The following is a 16,643-nucleotide window of genomic DNA, read 5'->3' on the forward strand; positions in this document are numbered from 1 at the left end:
GCAGCTCCTCTGGCCTTAGAACATACTGCAACACATAGAACTACAGGATGCTTTTTCAAAAGGAGCCAGTAGGGAGGCAAGAACCCTTTGAAATGAAAAATATCATTGCTTAAAACAAAACCAAGATAAGGGCTGGTAGACAAAATGGAAGCACTCTCTGAGAATGCAGAAAAAGAAAAACATAAGAGACATAAATTACTTAATGTAGGAAGTGTCACATTTGAATAACAGTAATTATAGAAGGAGAGAACAGGCCAAGTGGAGTGGTCAGTACAGAAATGTAAGGAGGAAGCCACTTGACTTTCTGAGGTAGACTCAGTTGTTTATGGGATTTGTTCAACCAGTTGGATCTGAGATGTTGGGGGACATGGTTGAGGTCAAAGCTGAAGGCTGGCTTCATCATGCTGCTTAGAGTTCTATTGATAGCCTTAAAATTGTATGAGACCAATAAATTTGGTTCCAATCTCAGATTAATCTGAATGGCTGATGGGGTGGCATATTCATGGGATTATTTTCCAGAAGCCAAGATGGTGTGTAAATGAAGGGTGGATATTTTTGGGAGACAGTTCTTCACAGGTCTCTTGCATCTCTGCATGACTTGCAAGCAGAAGACTAACTGCGCCTCACTGTTTCAGACTACTTCTACAAGGATGATTATACGGCAAACAGCTTTTGAAAAGACAGAGTATCTCCCTCTGGACCAGAGAGAAGATTTATTTAATGTTCAGTATAGTCAGAATATTTTTTTGTTCAGAATAGTCAAAATGTTTCTTTCCAGAGCAAAGCTTGGATAGGTTTACCTATGGCCCATTATAAAAGATTTAGGTTCTATAAACTCATGGCTTCTCTCTTATAACACAACCCACTGAATATACAGGCATTACTTGGCTTTCTTTGTGTTGCCTTGTGAAAATTAGTGATTGGAGAACTGGCACAGATAGGATCTCTGACTACTGCTGTTTATGTGAGTAATAAAATCCCGAGTCTGACTCAGGATTCCAGCATCTTCTGCCAGTGTTCACGAAACTGTGGTCAGCTAATTTGATAACTTGCAAGTAGGGTAAGATCTCTGGCCCCTCACAGTTCAGTTCTTGACAACAGGTCACGTGTCTTCACCTTGGAAGACTGCAAGCCTTCTTTTTGGGGTGTTCAATTTGTTTACACACATACAGAGAGAAAGGGGGAGTGAGAGAGTGGGAGAAGGGGGAGAGGGAAGGGAAGGTAAGAGGAAGAGGGACAAAAGGAAGAGGAAGAGAGAAAGGCAAGGAGAGAGGTGCTTCTGTGCAGTCAGTTGCAGGCAGCAGTTTAAGGACGACATAAAGGTCACTGGTTAGAACTGAATTTCATAGCTTTATTTCTTGTTCACTTTCCAACTTATCAGCATTAGCAATGGCCAGGAAGACTTGTTCCAGTGTTATCTGACTGATGGAATAGTCTTCTAAATTGAATAGCACTTTAGCTTCCTCCAAAATATTAAACACCTTTAACAGAAAAAAAATGGTGGTGTTATCATTGCAATGTCCCCAGACGAACCTTTTCCTCACCCAACTCCTGCCAGGTTTATGCTTATGGATGAAAATAGATAGAAGGGGAAGTTAGAAAGTAGGAAGGAAAGATGGTTGGAAAACAGAGAGAAGAGGAGGCAGTTCTCCTGCCTACTCTCTCGATAGGTATGGAATAACGTAATATAGGGTCAGAAGTCTCAGTCCAACGACAGGGGACACTGAAAAGTAAGTTAAATAGTCTCCTCCTGTAACAATGTCAGGCTCCCATTGCACGTGCCTGAAACCCAATGCTTCCTGTTGCTCCTCTATTAACACATAATGTTAATATTGGTATGATTTTGATAATCACCTTTCCCCAGCAAATTTCCTCTCTGGGAATGTGGTAGTAAATAATTCCTCGATACTCCTGGTTTATGACGTTACCTAAGAAAGATCTGACAGGTGAGTAACAGAGAGGGCCCCAGATTCAATAGAGTTTTACAACATTCCCAACTAATTCCCATTCCAATCGTCCACACCAATAGAAGAGATATTACATGCAATTAATACAAAAGATGACAATCCCAAATCCCTTTCTTTTTAGCATATGTTAAGTATTAAGTATTTCAATAGCTTTACATCAATGTGATGAAATATGGCCTTATTGCCTGTAGTTTGTAAAAATTGCAGAGCTGGAATAATCACTTTTGGACTGAAAAATTGATAGCTCACAAGCTCACTTTGCCACACCTGACGTATATGAATCCTAATGTTCTATAGAACTGTTTCTAAACATTGTCCTGAAAATATACTCAAAAACTGGGGGGTGATTTCTTTTTCCAGTTGTGTGTGTGTGTGTGTGTGTGTGTGTTAGGATCTCTATACTCTTCTCATGAGGAGGCAACCTTCATTCTAGGAAAGATAAAACTCATGTATATAAAACATAGATGTGAAGGCATTCACTGGAGCAGTGAGCTATTACAGCTTTTAAAAAAATATGGTAGTGATATTGTAGCCATTCCTAATTGATAGGGTGCATTTATATTTATTATCACACAGTTGGGGATTATTGCAAATGAAATTAATTGGGGTTAAAATATTTAAAATAAATAAGCTATATGTCAATAACAGTAGGTGGTATATATTTTTTTTGGTAATGAGTCCCTACATAGCCTCTTTAAGTAAAATTTTAAAAAAGTTTAAAATTGTGAAATATATCAGACGTATAAAAAGTATATGGAACATAAATGTACAGTGCAGCGAATTATAATAAAGTTCACAAACATGGCACCGACACCTAAAGTTCTATAGGTCACCTATGTGCCACTACCAAGGTTCATTTCCTCCCCTGTAAAGAAACTATCTCCATTTTTATGGTAAGCATTTATTTGATATTTTTTATAATTTTATTACCTAAATATGGAACCCTAAATACTATGTTTGGTTTTGCCGTCTTTGCACTTCATGTAAATGTCGTCACACCGCATGCACTGCTTTTATGCCTCCTTTCACTCGTTCTGCTGTGTACAGCTATACTTCATTTATCTTTATTACACACATGACTTAACACAGCTGTCACAAGGCCAGCCCTACCCATATTACCTGGGAAGGTTGTTGCAATGAATTCTTTGAACTCCTTCAGTTTATTTTCACTCTTATCCATCCTAATCTTCACCGTCAGGGTGTATATGTCACTGAACTTGCTCTTGAGGTGCTGGGGGCTGCCGAGGCACTTGAACCTCCCATTTACCATGATGGCCAGCCTGGTACAGAAGGTCTCACATTCTTTCATGCTAGGGGCACAAAGAAGATTTGGCTGAAGACTCTCTTTTTCAGAGGGTAAATTCAGTATTTCAAAGCAGAGCACAGACTATGAGGTAATATTTGCAGTAGGAAAGGTAGGCATTACAGAAAATCGCCACTAAGACCATATTTGGGAAGAGAAGATTTTAAAATTGAATGCAGTTGATTCCTAAATCCATGATAGAAATAGTTCCCTTCTTCTATTAATTCTGGATTTTAGAACTCAATTTAGGATTCTTGGCTTAGCCAAGAATTAACCTCTACCCACAGCACCTCTTATGTATGTAGCTCACATTCTTAACTGACTATATTCCTGGCTCCAACGAATTCCCTCCTGTACTCTTCTAACTCTCAACCAGACCTCCCGATGGTCATACCTGTGTGAAGTTATGATAATAGCCTTGCCAGTTTTACACATCCATGTCACTGTGTCCCAGAACCGGCGCTTGGCTACTGACTCCAAGCCAGCAGATGGCTCATCCAGGAAGACAACTGAGGGCTTTCCCATTAGGGCTATAACAGTATTCAATTTACGTTTGTCTTCTCCACTTTATTAGGAAGAAAAGAGAGAGAAAAAAGGTAAGGGTACAGAAGTAATTCATAGGACAGAATCAGCTCATGTATCCAGAATGCTGATTTGATATGAATCACAAAGCAGCAGGCTGAAATCCAGGTGTATATATCAACTCATTTTCACTGAAATGACTTTTTTTGGTCATTTATTTCAGCATCATTATTGCTGTAATATTTTTGTTTTGGGGAGATAAACAACCACAGGGAGAGAGGGATGAAGATGTTCTTTCTTAAATGCAAAGGCTATAGCTTATGTCTGCAAAAGGTTAACTTCATACAAGTGCGGTCTACCTTACTTCTGACATCTGAACCCTGACAGGACATGAGGCTCTTTTGCAGTCACTGCCTCTGTGACAGAGGGATCAGTTTGCGTTAGCAGGCATTCATTCTAAACAGTAGAAACACAGGTAGGCAGAATAATTGCAACATCATAATATCTCACCTGTATGTGTGGACAAACTTGTCAGCATAGGTTTCCAGGTGCATTGAATGCAAAAAGATTTCTACATACTTGTTGATCTTTGGCTCAGGGACCCCATGCAGCCTGGCGTACATGATCAGCAATTCCTGACCCGTCATGTGGTTAATCACAGGGTCAGACTGAGTACAATAGCCAATTCTTGACCTAACCTGAATCAAGATAGTGTAATCATAAACAAACAGATCCAAGTCAACTATTCCATTGAGCATACAGTTCACATAGATGAGATTAAAAAACCTAAAGTTTTCTAGCCCATGCTGTTAAGAAGCTGATACCCATAGAGCTCCCAACAAGGATTATTTCTTTTCTAGTCTAAAGAATATTTGTGGCTGCAATTTACTGTAGTAAAATGTAATCCTAATATTCCTAACTGAAACTTTCAACACGTATCTATTGTACACAAATTTTTGTTAGAGAAAGTTGCCTATGCAGATATCATTGGGAAAAGCCATTTTATTAAGTCAATTAAGATAATGTATAGAATTTCACTTCCAACACTGGCCAAGTAACTTCTATCAGGCTAACCCTCCCGCAGATAACAATTGTAAGATACATATTATGTATATCTTAATATATGTTAAGGATACAAAAATAAACAAATTGGACTACATCAGACTAAAAAGTTTTTCAAATCGTATATCTGATAAGAAGTTAATATTTAAAATCTATAAAGAACTCATACAACTCAATAGCAACCTCATCCCCAAACAATCTGACTGAAAAATGGGCAAAGGATCTGAACAATATACAGATGGCCAACAGGTACACAGAAAGGTACTCAACATCACTAATCAGGGAAATGCAAATCAAAACCATGAGATACCACCTCACACCTGTTAGAATGGCTATCATAAAAAAGACAAGAGTTAACATAATATTGGTGAAGATGTGGAGAAACGGGAACACTTGTGCACTGTTGGTTGGATTGTAAATTGGTGCAGCCACTATGAAAAACAGTATGGAGGTTCTGCAAAAGATAAACAGAGAAAAACAGGACTACCATATGATCAAGCAATTCTGCTTCTGGGTATATATGCAATGGAAACAAAAACATGAACTCAAAAATATATTTGTACCCCATGTTCATAGCAGCATTATTTATAATAGCCAAGACATGGAAATAACCTGTGTCCATCTATAAATGAGTGGATAAAGAAAACACAATATACCTATACAATGGAATGTGACTCAGCCATAACATGAAGGAAATCTTGCCATTTGTGACAGCATGAATGGACGTTGAGGGCAATATGCTAAGTGAAATAAGTTAGAGAAAGACAAATACTGTATAATCTCGCTTATCTCTGGACTTTATTTTTAAAATGTATTTAATTTTACCTTGTTCAGTTTTCTTAATTTTTGTGTGTGAAAGTTTTTTATGATCTGAACACTTAAATATCATTTTTAAAAATCTGCTCTTTAAAAAGCTTATAGAATAGCCCTGGTCAGTGGCTCAGTTGGTTGGAGCATCATCCTGTACACCAAAAAAAAAAAAAAAAAAAAAGGTTGCAGGTTTGATTCCTTGTCAGGGCACCTCACCTGGGGATGGAAACCTAGGCTGAGGTTTCCATCCCCAGGTGAAGGTGCTTCGGGTGAGGTTTATAAAAAAGGTTATAGAATAGTTCCTGTGGAACCATCTGGGACTGGTGCTTTATCTTCTTTTATTTCATTGAAGAGTGAATCTTTGACAACTTTTTCTGTTGTTTTTGTGGAAATTGTGATTGTTTCAGTTGTCTATTTCTTCTGAGGCATTTTTTCCCCTCTGAAGTGACCATTTATAGTTCTTATTGCCTATCTAATTTCTTTCCTATTTTTTTAAAAAAATATTTTTATTGATTTCAGAGAAAGGAAAGGAGAGAGAGAAACCTCAGTGATGAGTCATTGATTGGCTGCCTCCTGCATGCCCCCTGCTGGGGATGGAGCCTGAAACCTGGGCATGTGCCCTGACCAGGAATCGAACCTCGCTCTCCTGGATCATAGGTCAAAGCTCAACCACTAAGCAATGCCAGCTGGGCCCCAAGGCTAATTTCTAAACACTCTTCCTGTGGTTTTTTTTTCTTCAGATTTTTTCTTTAAAAAAAACCTTTATTGTTGATGGTATTATAGATGTCCCTGCTTCCCTCACATTGCCCCCCTCCACCCGGTCCCACCCTGTCAGTTTTAATAATCTGTATGTAAGCCAGAATATTATCAGTTCCATTAAATATTTTAATTTTATCTGCATGGAACTGAATCAAGTACTTTGTATTTCTTATCAATTCTTTTCAATGTATTTCTATTCTCTCCTTTTAAAAAATAGGTTTATCCATTTCTGTAATTTTACAAATCTCTAGTTATTTTGACATAGTTGTTGGTTAGCTGGCTTTATAATTTTACTTGTTAATCTATGCATTTGTCTACTCTTATACTTTTATATGCTTTCCTTCCATTCACTTTTTTTCTGAGTCATGTGTTTAATTGGCCAGGGCTGGGTAGAGTAATCTTGGTTGTAGGTCTTACTCTTTATCCCTTTGAATATTTCTTGCTACTCTCTTCTGGCCTGCAAAGTTTCTGTTGAATAATCAGCTGACAGTCTTATGGGAGCTCCCTTTAAGGTAACTAACTGCTTTTCTCTCGTTGCTTTTAAAAGTCTGTCTTTGTCTTTAACCTTTGGCATTTTAATTATGACCTGTCTTGGTGTGGGCCTCTTTGGGTTCATCTTGTTTGGGACTCTCTGAGCTTCCTGTACTTGTAAATCTATTTCCTTCACTAGATTAGGGAAGTTTTCTGTCACTATTTTTTCAAATAGATTTTCAGTTTCTTGCTCTCTCTCTTCTCCTTCCAGCAACCGCATGATGCAGATATTGGGGCACTTGAAGTTGTCCCAGAATCTCCTTACACTATTTATTTATTTATTTATTTATTTATTTATTTATTATTTATTTATTTATTTATTTATTTATTTATTTATTTATTTATTTTTACTGTTCTGGTTGGGTGTTCTCTGATTCAACTTCCTTATCTACCAAATATCTGATCTGATCCTCTGCTTCATCTACTCCACTCTTGATTCCTTGTAATATATTCTTTATTTCATTTAATGTATTCTTTATTTCTGACTGGTTCTTTATGTTTCCTCTTTGTTGAAGTTTTCACTAAGTTCATCTACTCTTCCCTTAAGTTCACTGAGCATTCTTATAACTGATCGGTTGCCTTCCGTATGAGCCCAATCTGGGGATCTAACCCACAACCTAGGTATGTACCCCTACCAGGAATTGAACCCACAACCTTTTTTAAAAATATATGTTTTTATTGATTTTTAGAGGTAAACAAAGCGAGGGGGAGAGATAGAAACATGGATTGGCTGCCTCCTGAACCCACTCTACTGGAGATCAAGCCTATAACCCAGGCATGTGCCCTGACCAGGAATCAAACCAATGACCTCTTGGTTCATGGATCGATGCTCAACCACTGAGCCACACTGTCTGGGCAAACCTGCAACTTTTTGGTGTACAGATGATGTGCCAACCAACTGCAGCACCTAGCTGGGGCTCTTCATTTTTTTATTGTTTCCTTTGATGTGCAAAACTTTTTAGTTTGATGTAGTCCCATTTGTTTATTTTTTCTTTTGTTTCCCTTGTTCTAGGAGATATACTAGAAAATATATTACTATGAAAAATGTCTGAGATTTAAAAACATTTATTTTCCATCACAATTTACCCCCCTATGCCCTCTTCCACCTCCACCCATTCCCTTTCACCCCCTCCCCAGACCAATAACCACACTGTTATCCATGTCCATGAGTTATCTCTCTTTTTTCTTTTTTGCTCAATCCCTCCACACCTCCCTCCCCCAACAGAGCTGTCTGCCTGCTCTCTGTCTGTATTCTGCTTGGTAGTTCAGTTTGTTCATTAAATTCTACATGAGTAAAATCATATGATACTTGTCTTTCTCTGACTGGCTTATTTCACTTAGCATAATGTTCTCCAGGTCCACCCATACTGTCACAAAGGATAAAATTTTCTTCCTTTTTATGACAAAGTGGTGCTCCATCACGTAAATGTACCACAGCTTTTTTTTACCCACTCATCTATTGATGGTCATTTGGGCTGTTTCCAAATCTTGGCTATTGTAAATAATGCTGCAATGGACATAGGGGTACATATATTCTTTTGAATTAGTGTTTTGTGTTTCTTTGGATAAATTTCCAGAAGTGGAATCACTGGGTCATAAGGCAGTTCCATTTTTAATTTTTTGAGGTAACTCCATACTGTTTTCCACAGTGGCTGCACCAGTCTGCATTCCCACCACCGGTGCACAAGGGTTCCCTTTTCTCCACATCCTTGCCAACACTTGTTTGTTGATTCACTGATGATAGCCATTTTGACAGGTTGAAGTGATATCTCATTGTGTTTTTAATTTGCATTTCTCTGATGATTAGTGACATTGAACATCTTTTCCCATGTCTCTTGGCCATCTATATGTCCTCTTCAGAGAAGTTTCTATTCAGGTCTTTTGCCCATTTTTAAATTGGATTCTTTGTCTTTTTGGAGTTGAGTTTTATAAGTTCTTTATAAGTTTTGGATATTAACCCCTTATCAGATGTATCATTGGATAATATGTTCTCTCATTCAGTATGTCTTTTCATTTTGTTGACGGTTTCCTTTGCTGTGTAAAAACTCTTTAGTTTGGTGTAGTCCCATTTTTTATTTTGTTTCTCTTGCCTGATGAGATATATCAGAAAAAATACTGCTATGAAAAATGTTGAGGTTTTATGACCTATGCTTTCTTCTAGAATTTTTTATGGTTTTGAGTCTAACATTTAAGTCTTTAATCCATTTTGAGTTAAATGGAAATCCATTCTTATGTGAGGTGTAAGAAGGTGGTCTAGTTTCAGTTTTTGCACGTATCTGTCCAATTTTCCCAACATCATTTACTGAATAGACTATTGTTAGCCTATTGTATGTTTTTGCCTCCTTTGTCAAATATTAATTGACTATAAAGGTGTGGACTTATTTCTGGGCTCTCTATTCTGTCCCATTGATCTACATGTCTGTTTTTATGCCAGTACCATGCTCTATTGATTACTATACCTTGTAGTACAGTTTGATATTAGGTAGCATGATTCCTCCTTGTTCTCCTTTTTCACAATTGCTGTTGCCATTCAGATCTTTTGTGGTTCCATGTACATTGTTGAAACATTTGTTCTAGTTCTGTGAAATACTTTTTGGTATCTTGATAGGGATTGTACTGAATCTGTAGATTGCCTTGGGTACTATGGACATTTTAGTGAAGTTAATTCTTCCTATTCATGAACACGGTATATGCTTCCACTTACTTGTGTCTTCCTCAGTTTCTTTCTTCAGTGTATTATAATTTTCCAAGTACAGGTCTTTAACATCTTTGGTTAAATTTATTCCTAGGTATTTTATTCTTTTAGAAGCAATTGTGAATGGGACTCGTTTCTAGTTTCCTTTTCTGATAGTTCATTGTTGGTGTATAGAAATGCAACTGATTTATAGATATTTATTTTCTATCCTGCTACTTTACTGAATTAATTTATTAGTTCTAGTAGTTTTCTGGTGGAATATTTTGGGTTCACTATATATAGTATAATGTCATCTGCAAATAATGACAGTTTTAATTCTTCCTTTCCAATTTGGATGCCTTTTATTTCTTCTTCTTGTCTGATCAGTGTGGCTAGGACTTCCAGTACTTTGTTGAATAAGAGTGGTGAAAGGGGACATTCCTGTCTTGTTCCTGATCTTAAGGGAAATGCCTGTAGTTTTTGCCCATTGAGTATAATGTTGGCTGTGGGTTTCTCATATGTGGCTTTTATCACATTGAGGTATGTTCCCTCTATTCCCACTTTGCTGTGTTTTTTTTTAAAATCATGAATTTGTGCTTGATTTTATCAAATGCTTTTTCTGCCTCTATTGATATGATCATGTGGTTTTTATCCTTCAATTTGTTTATGTGGTGTATCATGTTTATTGTTTCATGGATATTCTACCAACCTTGCGTCCCGGAACAAATCCCACTTGATTATGGTGTTTGATCTTACTGATGTATTGCTGCATTCAGTTTGCTAATATTTTGTTGAGGATTTTAGCATCTATGTTCATCAGGGCTATTGGCCTATAAATTTTCTCTCTTTGTTGTGTCTTTATCTGGTCTTGGAATTAAGATAATGCTGGCCTTTTAAAATGAGCCTGGGAGTCTTCCTTCCTCTTGAATTTTTTGGAATAGTTTGAGAAGGACAGATGTTAGTTCTTCTTTGAATGCTTGGTAAAATTCACCTGTAAGGCCATCTGGTCCAGGGCTTTTGTTTGTTAGGAGTTTTTTGATTACTGATTCAATTTTACTATTTGTAATCTGTTTATTTAGATTCTCTGATTCTTTCTGATTTACTTTAGGAAGGTTGTATGTTTCTAGGAATTTATTAAAAAAATGTCCATTATTTTACTGCCTATGCTTTCTTTTAGGGGTTTTATGGTTTCAAGTCAAACATTTAAGTCTTTTATCCATTTTGAGTTTATTCTTGGTATGGTATAAGGTGGTGGTCTAGTTTCTTTTTTCTTTTTTTTGCATGTATCTGTCCAATTTCCCCAGCATAATTTATTGAAGAGACTGTATTTACCCCATTGTATGTTCTTGCCTCTTTCGTTAAATATTAATTGACCATACAGATGTGTGTTTATTCTGGGCTCTCTGTTCCATTGATTGATATGTTTTTATGTGTCAGTAACAAGCTGTTTTGATTACTATGGCCTTGTAATTTATGTCAAGCAGTGTGATACTCCCAACTTTGTTCTTCTTTATCAATATTTCTGAGGCTATTCCACTTGTTCTGTGTTTCCATATAAAATTTTGGGTTATTTGTTCTAGTTCTGTGAAATATACCATTGGTATTTTGACAGGGATTGCATACAACTTACAGATTGCATTTGGGTAGTATATACATTTTACTGATGTTAATTCTTCCTATCCATGAACATGGTATATGCTTCCATTTATTTGTATCTTCTTTGATTTCTTTCTTCAATGCCTTGTAGTTTCCCAAGTACAGGTCTTTTACCTCCTTGGTTTCTCTCTTTCCTTACATAAGAGAAATTTTAAACTAATTCAGCCTATTTGATATGCTAAAATTACTGGGAAGCTTTGTCAAATAAAAAATAATTATGTTGTATTTGTATATATACAGGGTGTCCCAAAATGTATACATACTTTAATAGCTGATAGCTCAATTTTGAAAATAAAATGTATTTTAATAAACATTGCCTTTATAATTATTTTAAGTGTATGTATACATTTTTTGGGATACCCTATATATTACTAAAATGGATGTTCTAAAGATTATATAAAAATCTCCAAGAGTCTACAAAGTCCTGGTACCTTTTCATTGTAATTCTAATTGTTATCTTAGAATGTTATGTTACAGGAAAGCAAAGTTCTTTGTAAATTTTATTATAATCAGATCTATAACCATGCCATTTTAAGTTGTCATTTACAGATGGTCATTGTTTTATTCTAATGCTTTTGCAACTGTTTCATCTTAAATATCCATGGAATGGATTCTAACTTATTCTAAATTATGGATTTCCAAGAATAAATTTTCACATCATACTGGATGAAGATTTATAGGAATCTAAGAAATAACTGGATTCATGGAAATACTGGCAAATAATCAGGATAAACAAGAATTAAACAGAATAAAGTAATAATGACTATAATTTTTATTACTTTTTGTTTGAAATATTGCTGATTTAAAAATCTTTTATTTTGGTTTTTAATATAAGAAAACTTGTTTTGCTCAGAGCAATTTGAAAACTTATACATTTGTAGGTAATATTGAAGCATTTAAATTTTTCTCCTTACTCGATCCCTCCAGAATTTGGAAACTTTTAATGAGTAATTATTATTATTTTAAAAATATGTTTTGTATTGATTTTAGAGAGAAAGGGAGAGGGAGAGATAGAAACATGGATCGGCTGCCTCCTGCATGACCTCTACTGGGGATCGAACCTGAAACCTGGGCATGTGCCCTGACAGGGGATTGAACTGGCAATCTCTTGGTGCATGGGTCAATGCTCGACCACTCAGCTACACTGGCTGACTATGAGTATTATTATTTTCTTGGGAATGTGGTTATTTTCATAAATTCAATAAGAATCTGTACTCTTTATAACAGGACACAATTGGAAACTGGTTTTTATCACCAAGACTTTGACCGTAATGTTATGTTTAAAAGAGATATGCATAGACTTGAATGTCACCAGAAAGTTTTAAGGATTTAAGATTGACTTCAGTAGCCGATACAAGCCCCTCAGGGGTACAGCCTGGTACCTTGCTTATATAGTTCACAACAGTTTCTCCAGGTATGGAACAAAGGTTGCTTTCCTGGGAGGCGGTTTGGGGGCCCTGAACATGAGGAATTCACCCAAACCTATATGCAAAGTCTGGCAACTATATGGCTTGGCTTCTTAGCCCTGAGGCACTAATTAAAGTTCTACCTGGAGATTCTTTATGAAATTTCACCCAAGCAGATTTAAAATTGCCTATATAATAAATTACTACTCTTGTATTTATGCAAATAATTCAGCCAAATTTATTGAAACTAGACTTATACAGTAAATAGTCTTAATTTGACTCTCCGAGAAAAATGAGGGTTATTTTTAGGGAGGGAAATTTTGTTCCCAGAGAATCTATAACACACAGTTGTAGACATGAGACTCTAGTTCAGTTAATTGTCTTTAAAGTTTTACTTTTTACCTGGATGAGATTCCAAATTTTTCTAGTTTGCATAAAAATTTGGCTATATCCCTTTGAACAAATGTTTCGTTTTTCTTTCATCCTTTGACTTGGAGTTATTGAGAAATAAAACTTTTATTTTCTGAGCCTTGCATACAAATTGTATCTAAAGGACATGACATAAACTTGAGAAATCACCACAAAAGCACACATTCATAAAATCTCAGTGACGATGTGTAAGCCATGCAGAATTTTCCTGAGCATCTGATGACATCTAAGACATTCAAACTGTAAACCAAAAAAATTTATCACTGTCTGCCTTCATTCCAGCAAAAGAAGCTTTCAGACTCAAATCTAGAAATCTTCTCAATGGACAGCCTTACAGATTCAGAAACTGGTTTATAATTTTCTCTGATCATTAATCTTTGTTTCTTTGTTTTAGTCTTCTGTAAATACCTGATTGCTTGCTTATACAATCTAGGCCTAACTCTGGGAGCCTATCTGCACTGTTTTCTCCTGAAATGAGACTCAACAACTTAACTGAACTGACTTATTTTCAGGACTAAATTGAAAGGTTAATGTGGTGCTGCTTGGGCAGACTAAATAGCCATCTCAGATGGTGAACAAAGAAAAATTGAATTTATTGAAAAAGGATGGGTATCCAAAGGGAAGGGCTACACAGCACTGAGCCAAAGGGTATTGGGTCTGTGATGGCAGCAAAAATACACTTAGGACAGTGAAACAAGGAAGAGCATAGAAGAGGCAACAGGAGAGACTAGGCTGGGCTGCTCTGGCTCACTGAGAAGTTGGAGAGAGAAAGAAAACAGGTATGGGGACCTTGGAGACAGGTTCAGGGGGTAAGCCTGCAATAAGCTGCTGCTGCCCATTGCTCCCCTGGTTGCAAGTCTCATGGGTCCCTTCAGAGGGATGGAAATGGTGCTGGTGGTTCCCTTCGTGGGGAGCACACTGGGTCCTTTGTCCTGAGTGTATTTATCTTTTTCTTACAGGTGGGAATCTTAGGAGAGGTCTCAGGAGAGGGTCTCAATAGAATATTCATCAGTTTTCCGGGTGTGCTCTTTCAGGGTCGTGGTATCCACTGATTGGTCAGTGCCAGGGCAGGGTCAATGTATCTGGTCCTGAGGCAGCCACAGTGCCACTTGTCTGGTTTTGCTGCTTATCTGGGCCTGGAGCTGAAATACAACTGAGGCCTAGATGTTATCTTTAGGGAGGAATGCTCAGGGGGTCTAAACCGCATGACCAGACATATGCTGGGGAGGATAGGTTACCCTGGGGACAAGCTTCTTGTTTTCCCAGTTTCACCCCTTGCTAGGCATCCGGGGCTTCCTGCCTTGGTGAGTTTCTGTACCCAGGTTTCTGTACCTGGCCCATCTAACAAAGAATTGGATCACTAAAATATGGAACATTCTACCAACTTTAGCTTCTAGAATGTAAAACTCTTATTATTTAAAGCTTTAAAAGTGGGACTGAAAGGGCGAAAATTCTGCCACCCTTGCCCCAGGTACCGTGCCCTTGACCATGCAATGCAATATACAGATGATGTACTAGAACTGTACACTTAAAACCTACATAATCTTATTAACCAATGCCACCCAATACACAAAACAACACCCCCCCCCCAAATTCTGCCACCCTGAAGCTGCCCTATTAGGATATTGATTTTAAGCTATTTATTAAGACATAAGACTCAAGAGAAACAAAATGGTGGCGTAGGTAGCAGCTGCACCCGCCGCCTCCCGCAACCACATCAAAATTACAACTAAAATACAGAACCACCATCACTCAGAGCCTCCTGAGATCTGGCTGCACAGAAGCCCTACAACCAGGGAACTGAGGCAGCACCCAGACCGGTAGGAGGGGCGGAGACGCGGGCGGATCGGGGCTGAATGGCTGAGGCACGGCTGCGGGCCCACACCTGGTGCTGAAGCTGAAACCTGGGAGGGAATCTCGGCGGTGGAGGTTTCCTGGAGGAGTGAGGGGTCCCAGCCCCACAGCAGGCCCCCAGCCCAGGGCTCCAGGGCTGGGAAGAGTCGTCCCCACAACTCTGGGCTGTGAAACCAACAGGGACTGTGGCTGAGGGTCACAGAGGCTGCGGGAGCCCCGGCAGCTCCTCTCAAAGGGCCCGGCACGGACTCACTCGGATGCTCCCTCTGAGCCCAGAGCCAGGCGGCAGCTTGACAGGACCTGGGACACTTGGGGAGGAACTAACCTGCCTGAAATAGGGGCGAGAGCTGGAGGGGCAGAAGGGCTGGCAGAAGCCATGGCTCCTTTGGCAAGTCCTCTCGTCACACAGCCGGCAGGCAGGCGCCATATTTGAGTTGCCAGCCCAGACTCACATCTTTGGCCCCGCCCCGTGATTCCCGGAGGCCCCGCCCCTCCCCACCTGCAGGCTCACTGGGCCACTTCCAGGGGCTTTTCTGTGCAAGTGGCCTCTCGAGCCTCATGCTTAGGACTTTCCTAAAATCTCTCAAACAAGCAGCAGCGGGCCCCATACAGCTTGATAAGTGGCCCCAGGCCTGGCACTAGCTGCAGCCTTCATTGGCTCATAGCTTGGCCTCTCCTGGACATCTCCAAGCCCAGAACAAGTAGCAGCTAACTATGGTTTGCTGAGTAGCTCATGCTGGGTGGCCCAGGGCAAGGCACTGGCAGAGGCTGCCTTTGCACCTCCTGGGAGGCCCCAGAGACAGTGCACCTGGTGGTCAGACTCAACCACGCTGGATGACAACCCTACCACATCCACGAGTGACACACTCAAGGGGCGCACTTGGTGAACACCAAAGCTCCACTGAAGTAAATCCTGCTCCACAGGGGTGTCTCCAGCACAGCAGCTCTTTGGCTGTAGTTGCAGCTGGTCCTCAAAGCTGATTGGCCTGGGGGTCAATTCCTCCCAGTGACGCCAACAGCAACCAAGGCTCAACTACAACAGGACAGTGCACACAGCCCACACAGGGGAGCACCTGGACGGCCCAGCTCAGGTGACTAGGGAGGCTGAGCCACTGGACCCTACAGGAAACCTACTACACAGCCACGCTACAAATTCCAGGAGACATAGCAGCTCTACCTAATACATAGAAACAAACACCTGGAAGCAGCCAAAATGTGGAGGCAAAGAAACATGTCACAGTGGAAAGAACATAAGAAATCTCCAGAAAAGGAACTAAATGAAATAGATGCAAGCAAGCTAACAAATACAGAGTTCAGAATTTTGTTTATAAGGATGTTTAAGTAGACTATTAGAGTAATAACTGAGAAAATCAATGACTTAATAAAGTACCAATCAGAAATGAAGGCTACATGAACTGAAATGAAGAGTAATTTATAGGGAATCAACAGTAGAGTAGAGCACGCTGAGAATCAAATCAGCAATTTCGAACATGAGGAAACAAAAAAACACCCAACCAGGAGAGCAAAAATAAAAAAGAATCCAGAAATATGAAGACAGTAAGGCGCCTCTGGGACAACTTCAAGAGGCCCAACATTGGTATTATTGGGGTGCCAGAAGGAGGGGAAAGAGCAAGAAATTGAAAACCTACTTGAAAAAAATAATTACAGAA

General features: G+C 38.9%; 1 protein-coding gene across 1 annotated transcript in view; it reads right to left on the minus strand.

Moving 5' to 3' along the window:
• Positions 1-1,332: 1,332 nt before the first annotated feature.
• Positions 1,333-16,643, minus strand: part of LOC308554459 (phospholipid-transporting ATPase ABCA3-like) — a 244,167-nt gene continuing 228,856 nt past the window's right edge. The window contains exons 25-29 of the mRNA XM_081131699.1: positions 4,303-4,490; positions 3,665-3,835; positions 3,087-3,277; positions 1,855-1,928; positions 1,333-1,481 (exon numbers count right to left, since the gene is read on the minus strand). Of these exons, the coding sequence (XP_080987825.1) occupies positions 1,344-1,481; positions 1,855-1,928; positions 3,087-3,277; positions 3,665-3,835; positions 4,303-4,490 (762 nt within the window). The 3' untranslated portion in view covers positions 1,333-1,343. The remainder of the gene's footprint in view (positions 1,482-1,854; positions 1,929-3,086; positions 3,278-3,664; positions 3,836-4,302; positions 4,491-16,643) is intronic.

Source organism: Miniopterus schreibersii (assembly GCF_964146895.1).
Source record: "Miniopterus schreibersii genome assembly, chromosome: 3".
Classification (NCBI taxonomy): Eukaryota; Metazoa; Chordata; class Mammalia; order Chiroptera; family Miniopteridae; genus Miniopterus; species Miniopterus schreibersii.